The 9597-nt window shown below is 48.2% G+C and overlaps 1 protein-coding gene across 1 annotated transcript; it reads right to left on the reverse strand.

Annotated features, from left to right (window-relative positions):
- Positions 1 to 7091: 7091 nt before the first annotated feature.
- Positions 7092 to 7953, reverse strand: LOC125556065 (zinc finger AN1 domain-containing stress-associated protein 17). Its single transcript, XM_048718866.1, has one exon. It carries the CDS (start codon positions 7768 to 7770, stop codon positions 7222 to 7224), a length of 549 nt encoding a protein of 182 aa, XP_048574823.1. The 5' UTR covers positions 7771 to 7953; the 3' UTR covers positions 7092 to 7221.
- Between the last annotated feature and the right edge of the window lie 1644 nt (positions 7954 to 9597).

Raw genomic sequence — 9597 nt, forward strand, 5'->3', positions numbered from 1 at the left:
CGTCACAACGTAACTGGGTGACTATAAAGGTGATACTACGGGTATCTCCGAAAGTGTCTGTTGGGTTGACATGGATCAAGACTAGGATTTGTCACTCTGTATGACGGAGAGGTATCTGGGCCCACTCGGTAATGCATCATCATAATGAGCTCAAGGTGACCAAGTGTTGGTCACGGGATCATGCATTACGGTACGAGTAAAGTGACTTGCCGGTAACGAGATTGAACGAGGTATTGGGATACCGACGATCGAATCTCGGGCAAGTAACATATCGATTGACAAAGGGAATTGCATACGGGGTTGATTGAATCCTCGACATCGTGGTTCATCCGATGAGATCATCCGTGGAGCATGTGGGAGCCAACATGGGTATCCAGATCCCGCTGTTGGTTATTGACCGGAGAGTCGTCTCGGTCATGTCTGCTTGTCTCCCGAACCCGTAGGGTCTACACACTTAAGGTTCGGTGACGCTAGGGTTGTGAAGATATGTGTATGCAGTAACCCGAATGTTGTTCGGAGTCCCGGATGAGATCCCGGACGTCACGAGGAGTTCCGGAATGGTCCGGAGGTAAAGATTTATAGGAAGTCTGTTTGGCCATCGGGACAAGTTTCGGGTTTCGGTATTGTACCGGGACCACCGAGGGTCCCGGGGGCCCACGGGTGGGGCCACCTGTCCCGGGGGGGCCACATGGGCTGTAGGGGGTGCGCTTGGCCTAGATGGGCCAAGGGCACCAGCCCCAAAAGCCCATGCGCCTAGGGTTCCACTTAGGGAAGAGTCCCAATGGTGGAAGGCACCTCTAGGTGCCTTGGGGGGGAGGGAAACCTCCCCTTGGCTGCCGCACCTAGGAGATTGGATCTCCTAGGCTGGCGCACCACCCCCCTTGGCCCTCCTATATATAGTGGGGGAGAGGAGGGACTTCATACACCAGCCCCTGGCGCCTCCTCTCTGCCCGTTACGTCTCTCTCTCGTAGTATAGGCGAAGCCCTGCTACTGTGACGCCCTGCATCCACCACCACGCCGTCGTGCTGCTGGATCTTCATCAACCTCTCCTTTCCCCTTGCTGGATCAAGAAGGAGGAGACGTCTCCCGTCCCGTACGTGTGTTGAACGTGGAGGTGCCGTCCGTTCGGCGCTTGGTCATCGGTGATTTGGATCACGTCGAGTACGACTACATCATCACCGTTCTTTTGAACGCTTCCGTGCGCGATCTACAAAGGTATGTAGATGCATCCGATAGCTCGTTGCTAGTTGAACTCCTAGATGATCTTGGTGAAACGAGTAGAAATTTTTTTATTTTCTGCAACGTTCCCTAACAGTTTCCATATGGGAGGAGTCCCACTAGTGGAAGGCACCCCTAAGTGCCTTGGGGGGGAGGGAAACCTCCCCTGGCCGCCGCACCTAGGAGATTGGATCTCCTAGGCTGCGCACCCCCCCTTGGCCCTCCTATATATAGTTGAGGAGAGGGAGGACTTCATACCTCAGCCTTTGGTGCTTCCCTCTCCCCTGTTACATCTCTCCCTCATAGTACACGGCGAAGCCCTGCTACTGTGACGTCCTGCATCCACCACCACGCCGTCGTGCTGCTGGATCTTCATCAACCTCTCCTCCCTCCTTGCTGGATCAAGAAAGAAGGAGACGTCATCCGTTCCGTATGTGTGTTGAACGCGGAGGCATCGTCCGTTCGGTGCTAAGATCTTCGGTGATTTGGATCACGTCGTGTTCGACTACATCATCCCCGTTCTTTGAACGCTTCCGCTCGCGATCTACAAGGTACGTAGATGCATCTAATCACTCGTTGCTAGATGAACTCCTAGATGGATCTTGGTGAAACCGTAGGAAAAAATTTTGTTTTCTGCAACGTTCCCCAACAATGCCTCCCATATTGCCATGTCAAGCCTCTAACCCACCTTGTCCTAACAAACCGTTGTTTGGCTATGTTACCGTTTTGCTCAGCCCCTCTTATAGCGTTGCTAGTTGCAGGTGAAGATGAAGTTTGTTCCATATTGGAACATGGATATGTTGGGATATCACAATATCTCTTATTTTAATTAATGCATATATACACTTGGTAAAGGGTGGAAGGCTCGGTCTTATGCCTGGTGTTTTGTTCCACTCTTGCCGCCCTAGTTTCCGTCATAACGGTGTTATGTTCCTTGATTTTGCGTTCCTTACGCGGTTGGGTTATAATGGGAACCCCTTGACAGTTCGCCTTGAATAAAACTCCTCCAGCAAGGCCCAACCTTGGTTTTACCATTTGCACTAACAACCTATCACCTTCCCTTGGGTTCTGCAGACTTAAGGGTCATCTTTTTCTTAACCCCCCCCCCCCCCGGGCCAGTGCTTGTCTAAGTGTTGGTCTGAAACAGAGCCAGTTGCGGCGCCACCTCGGGGAAACTTGAGGGCTGGTTTTAGCTGTACGTAGTGTTCATCTGGTGTTGCCCTGAGAATGAGATATGTGCAGCTCCTATCAAGATGTCGGCGCATCGGGCGGTCTTGCTGATCTTATTTTACCATTGTCGAAATGTCTTGTAACCGGGATTCTGAGTCTGTTCGGGTCTTCCCACTAGAAGGAATATCCTTCATTGACCGTGAGAGCTTGTGATGGGCTAAGCTGGGACACTCCTGCAGGGTTTTGAACTTTTGAAAGCCATGCCCGCGGTTATGGGCAAATGGAAATTTGTTAATGTCCGGTTGTAGAAAACTTGACACTTAACTTAATCAAAATGCAACAATAGCGTGTGTAGCCGTGACGGTCTCTTCTCGGCGTGGTCCGGGAATTGAACACGGTGTTGGAGTTATGCTTGAATGTAAGTAGTTTCAGGATCACTTCTAGTTCACGATAGTTGCATTGCTTCTCTTCTCGCTCTCATTTACGTAAGTTAGTCATCATATATGCTAGTGCTTGCTGCAGTTTCACCTCACTACCTTTTCCCTACCCATAAGCTTAAATAGTCTTGATCGCGAGGGTGTGAGATTGCTGAGTCCCCGTGACTCACAGATTACTTCCAAAACCAGTTTGCAGGTGTCGACGATATCGTGCAGGTGACGCAACCGAGCTCAAGGAGGAGCTCTATGAAGCTCATGTTCGTTGTGTTGTTTCGTTTCCAGTTGTTCAGTAGTGTAGCACAGTCGGGGCGATCGGGGATCTAGCATTAGGGGTGATCTTCTTTTATTTTGGTTCCGTAGTCGGACCGTGATTGTATTCTGGATGTTATAATGCTATATTTATGTATTGTGTGAAGTGGCGATTGTAAGCCAACTCTTTATCCCTTTCTTATTCAGTACATGGGATGTGTAAAGATTACCCATCTTGCGACATGCCTATAATGCGGTTATACCTCTAAGTCATGCTCCGACACGTGGGAGATATAGCCGCATCGTGGGTGTTACATTTGGTTACATTCCTTCATGCATCTGCTAAGGCTAAAGTAATTTGTGAGCGCTCGCGCACAGCACACACCTCGCCGCCCGACTCCTATCGCCGCCTGCGGTCACGAAGCACGAAGAAATACTCCACTGGGCATCAACTTCAGCCGGCGTGCACCGGTCGTAGGCGACCCAACTCCCCCCTCCCCTGTTCGAGGCAGGAAGCAGCTCCGCCCGAACACTTCATCCCGGAGGAAACAGTAACCACGACCGGCGCCAAAAGTCTCGTCTATGGACCGCAGCTCATCGGTTTCGAATTGGGTAAGGAGAAGGGATGTATGGTGACTATGCTCACGGCAGAGGACCCGAGTCAGCCCAAGCGCCCGCGCGGAGTCGAGAGCTTCAGGATCACGGACGCGAGCTGCCACACCGACACCGCCCATGCATGTCGGCTACGCGCCGCGATAAGCCGCCTCGGAGCCTTGTGCATCGCATCGTCATCATTAGTGGTGGCGCCAGGAGATCCCAACCGGAGCGGGAGGATCTACGGCATCCTTGTTCTTGGCACTTCTCTAGCGCTCAGCTTGGTGTCCTGCGACCTGCGTGCTATTCTTCATCCTTGGCCAGAAAAGCAAGTCTGGCCTGTCCGGAGAGAAACAGGACAAGGTGAGCATACAACTTATTTGTTCTGTAGGTTTGCGTGGGTTCTTATCTGATGGTGCCATTTCTTGGTACAGTTTTTGTTTTCCAGTCACAGCAATATGATGGTTCGGGATTCAGCAAAAGGGTGGTAGCTGCATAATGGGATTGGCACAGAAAATTTGAGGGTTCCACAAGGCCTTGGGATCACTTATTTGTAATTTGTTTTTGTTCGACGCAGCCCCATTAGAACATATCATTGTAATGTCCTCTTGTGCCATGATCTCGAAATAGGCTTTTACCCCGCTTTATAGATACAGCAACCATTGTATGTAACCAAAATTTCAGAATAAACTTAAGTTGGCATATGCGAGTGCCTGCGATATACTACCTCCGTCCAAAAATAAGTGTGTCAACTTTTTACTAATGTTAGTACAAAGTTGTACTAACCTTAAAACACTTACTTTGGGACGGAGGGAGTACTTAGGTTGCAGTTTCTCGAATGGTGAATGGTTCGTCTGTTCAGACTCCAGATTACCTCCACTTGGATGAAATTGAACCAGACGGTTGTCGTCCATGACCACGATGGTAATTTACCGATGCTTTCTGACTTAAATTATCAGTTTAAATATGCAACTATTCGCCTCCTTTTGCAATTTTGGTGTTTATATATGGCTCTTGAAGATCCGTCTAATGGTTTTAGTTTATACTCCCTCCGGTCCTTTTTAGTTCGCATATAAGATTTGTCTGAAGTTAAGCCTCATAAAGTTTGACCAACTTTATAGAAAAAATACCAACATTCACAATGTGAAATCAATACCAGTTTATGCATCATGACTTAAAGTTTCATATTGTATAACTTTAGCATGATAGATGTTATTATTTTTTCATATAAATATGGTCAAACTTTGAGTAGTTTGACTTCAGACAATTCTTATATGCAGAGTAAAAAGGACCGGAGGGAGTATATATAATCACAATGTGATTTGTTATGTAACTTGTGATTGACACTCGGAAACAATGGTATAGAAATTTGGCTGCTAAGGTAAGGTAAGGAAAATATTATTGCTCCATTCTCTGGTTGTGACATATAATTCATGTGGTTGTGGAAGTGCTATAATTTCAATTAAACATTTATTGTTGCATTATCCATTTGTATTTAACCCTTTGCAATTTTTGATCGCGATTCCAATTTCTGATCGGGGTTGAGGCTCCATCGTCCTTTTTTTTCCTCATCCATTATCAGTTGTTTAACATTTGTGTCTTTAAAACGCAGATGGAGAAGAATAATCCATATGCACATCCATTTGCATCACAGGATTGTTCCATGTTGAAGGACTTAAATGAACTCATCTGTAAATGGGAATGCAAAAAGTATCATACTCGAGAACCTAAAAACGAAAATTTGGCAATCATGGTAAGCCAGAATGTCTGATGAGCAGAAAGTGGTATTTCTCGAGAAGCGTCGTGTCGCCCGACAACAAAATAAGGCTCAGCTCTGAGTTGTGTTAACCATACCCAGGTAGCACGGGCACATGCTTCTTCAATAGGTCAAAACCGCCAATGTCGAGGTTGACCGTCGTTGTCGCACCCGGATCCGAAACCAATGTCAGTGGGGATGACTATCGTGGTTGCATTTGCGTAGGGGACAAGCTTTGGCGTGGTGATTGAGGATGTCAAGGATGTCCTTCGCTGATAGGCAAGGTGCTCATGGACATTCCACCACTGATTCGCTTGCGCTTTCCTTCCATTGGTATCTCATAAGCAAAAGAATTGTCTTCACTATCACAATTTTTCTTCATTTTCTTTTTTTTAATGGTGCTTAAGCTTATATTCTTTTTGTACTCATGTTACTTGTGATGATATTAAGTTTATGATAATGTACATTTTACCTCGCTGGCATATATATGCTTCTAGACGCACTGACTTAATAATCAAAAGGAATGGTGTGTTTTTGGTACAATATTCCATCAATGTGAGTTAGAGAGAGGGAAAAAGGTGTGAACATATGCAAATGTAGTCCATTGGCATTCATAAGCCTGAAGAACGACCAATAGCGGCTCAAGAACAATGAGAATGAAGCCATGAAGTTAAATTCCTTGACTTTGTAAATAAATGCTTAGGTACATTACAAACTAAATCTTCCTAATTATAGCTTTTCTGAAACTTCAACCACAAATTTGTTTGCAATATTTTTTACTCTTATGATTGGACTATTTTTTGTATATACGTGAATTTTCACGTGCAAGCTTACTAGTAAAAATAAAGCTACAAATCATCGATCTAGCCAACCGTCCAATCAGCACAATGGTGGCCGTCAGATTGCACCAAGGCAGGGCAGGAGCGAGCATGTTACAGCTCAACGCAGTACCGACTGCGTCCGGCGAAGTCCATTGCAGCGCCGGCGAAGCTCCAACGCAGCGTCGACGGCGCCCGGCGAAGCTCCATTGCAGCACTGGCGAAGTTCCAACGAAGCATCGACGGCGCCCGGCGAAGCTCCATTGCAGCGTCGGTTATGCTTCCAGTGACCCGTCGTTACTCCATTGCAACACCGACGGCCTCCCGACAGCTTCAAGGCAACATCGCCGGAGTTGCAGCAGCAACGGCTCCGACGATGCTCAATTGTAGCACCGCCCGATGCCGGTGATGCTCCGTCGCAGCTTCGAGGGCCTCCATCGTTGCTCCATTGCAACCGGCAAGCCCCCTGGTTGGAGCACGCGCCACTCGCCTGAAGCAAACACGGAACACCGTTGGCTCCCCGTTGTAGTACCACCGCGCGACTCCGGCGAGGCGGGCACGGGCACACCCATCTGCAACATTGGCGCCGGAGGCCCTGCTAGCTGCGTCGGCAGTCGCTTTCTGCACCAGTGCACGCGTTGCCTTTGCAGCGGCCGGTGGCTGCCCTTGCAGCAGTTGCGACAGCGAGGCGGCGGTGTGCTGGGAGCCGGTGGGTGGCGCTTCCGTGGCCAGAGGAGAACGAGAGGGAGAGAGACGCGAGAAGGGAACGAGAAGATAGGGATGGATTTGGATGGCTCGCGACGCTCCAGAAGACGGTAAAATCAACCGGTTGATTCTGATCCTTTTCCAAAAATAAATTGAATTTGATTCTTCATTTAACAACAACAACAACAAAATATGTGCACAATTGAAAATTTGACACCGGAGAAAACAAACGTTCCATGGCCTCCTCCGTCCACAATTTCAGCTTCAGGCTAATCAGAACATCTTGGAATTCCGGACCAACGGCGGCAGCGCCCACCCACCGCCGTCCTTGGCCTTCTGCGCGTCGCGGCCGCAGTCGCCGGCCCTCCTCGCGGCGGCGGCGGCCCCCGCCGGCGACACGCGCGAGCACTCGTGGTCCGTGGGGAACCGGTGCTTGAGGCACAGCTTCTGCCCGCAATCCTTGCACTGGCTGGTGTTGGAGAAGGTGAGCGTCTCCTTGCAGCGGCGCGCGGGGCAGCGCGGCTTGCGCTTCCTGGCCGGGTCGCAGCCCCGGCGCGACCGCGCGTGCGCGTCGAGGATCTCCGCGTCCGTCTTGTCCGCCCCGTCGCGCTCGATGGAGTCGCCGCAGGCCTCGCAGACGACGACGGTGCGGCCCTGGTCGGCGGCGCGCGGGCAGCCGTGCTCAACGTACGTGCGGTGCTCGGCGCAGAACACCTTGCCGCAGCCGTCGCAGTCGAAGGGCAGGAAGTCGAGCTGGTTGCAGTCCTCCTTGTCGCAGTGCGCGCCCAGGTCCGGGAACGCCTCCGTGCCCCGCCGCGCCATCGCCTCGCCGGTGTTCCTCCCGATCCCCTCGCTTCGCTCCTGCTTTTCCCAAGCCGCGCGCGCTCTCTCTCTGTCTTTTTCTTACGTTCGGGTGCAAAGGAAGGCTTGCGTTGCGTGTGGTGGTGTGATCACGGCGGGCCGACGCGGTACTTTTATACTTTTATTATAGCTTCGGGCGGGCTTCGCCGTCGCCGATGCGGACACGGTTTGCCTCGCCTTTCTTATTGTGCAAGAAGAGCGTGATGGCGATGGCTTTGTTTGGGCTTCTGGATCGATCCGGTCAGCTCTGGAGGCGCCTTTGCTTAGGCGAGGCGGTTTCGATTCCGAGCTGTTCTGCTCGCGTCCGCGTCGGCCGTGACGTGGTGTTCGTTTGGTAGTTTTGGTCGGCTCGGAGTGGACCAGGTCTACTGGGCTGCCCCGGCGATGTAAATCCGAGCCCCGTTATGGGGAAATACCCTTTGAATCCCGCATGTACATACACCCTATATGGGATATTTCTTTTAAGCAATTAAACAAAAAGTCAAAGTACTTCAAAAGTATTTTTAGATTAAACTTGACTTACTTGCGCACTAGTATATCAATTTCCGCACACAAAAAAACCTACGTTGACTTCACAGCGAAAAAGACAAAATTTACTTGCTATTATAGGTCACTATTCATGCTATTTTGACCAAAAATTTGTCTTTTTTGAAAAGAAGTCAAAGAGAAATTTTCTTTTTGTGGAACTTTTCTCACTAGTATAATGAAAGGTCAAGTTCATTTTAAAAATATTTTCAGAATTTTTTGACTTTTTGTTGAATTGCTAAAAAAATTCTCATACAGGGTACATATATATGTACCCAGGAACCAAAAGTCCCCCCCCCCCCCCCCCCACCCTTTTTTTTTTTTTTTATCATCAAGTTTGTTAAATTATCACGGCCCAGTTATGCCTTTTTTTTATTATCACGGCCCAGTTATGCCTAGTTTATACTTTTTTTAAACCAGTTTATACTCCCTCCATTTCAAAATATAGTGTGTACGTGCTTCCCGATGTCCAACTTTGACCATAAATTTAATCAACGAGACCAACTGTGACGGGAGAAAAAAAATTATATAATTGAAAACTTCTTTCGAATACGAATTCACTGATATAATTTTTGCTCCCGCCGCAATTGGTCTTGATAGTTAAATTTACGGTCAAAGTTGAAGCACGGGGATAGAGGAAGCAGTACATTGTGGAATGGAGGGAGTACTTTTTTTGGAAACGTCATGAGTCTTTGAAAGATTTTTTTCATCCTTTTTTGTGGTCGCCACTCATGAATTTTGAGCACGATTGCACCCAAATTGTTTACTACCTCCTCCTGGTTTATTGGTCTTCTTAATTTCTGTGCCAAATTTTGGTCATGGATGTAATTAATAAAATATTAATGCATGTCATAAAAAATAGTATCATTGGCCGCCAGTTTGCTTGCCTTCAAGATTGAGCTTATTGTTTAAACAAGCTTGCTCGAACACCCACATAATGAACAAGGTCACAATTGATGCTAAAGATGTTGTCATTAAGCTCATGTTGGAAGCCCGACGACAGTTGGCCGAGGAGGATTCAAGGGTGGAATGTGAAAAACAAGTTGTGTTTGCGATGGGTCATCAGGAAAAACTGCAACTCTACAATTGTGGGTATGTGGTCATTTCCATCAGATTTTCGATGAAAGTTAGATGTTCTTTTTGTAATTTTGGTGGGTATTCTCTCTTTTGGGTTTATAAAGCACTCACGTATTTTGAAAAACTTTGATGGGTATATCTCACCATAAGCATACCATTGGAAACTTAGTTTGAATCTATATAGTC

The sequence above is a fragment of the Triticum urartu genome, chromosome 5 (assembly GCF_003073215.2).
Source record: "Triticum urartu cultivar G1812 chromosome 5, Tu2.1, whole genome shotgun sequence".
NCBI lineage: Eukaryota > Viridiplantae > Streptophyta > Magnoliopsida > Poales > Poaceae > Triticum > Triticum urartu.

Coding starts and splice junctions, on each gene's coding strand:
- LOC125556065 (XM_048718866.1), bottom strand. CDS start 7,770: ATGGCGCGGCGGGGCACGGAGGCGTTCCCGGACCTGGGCGCGCACTGC.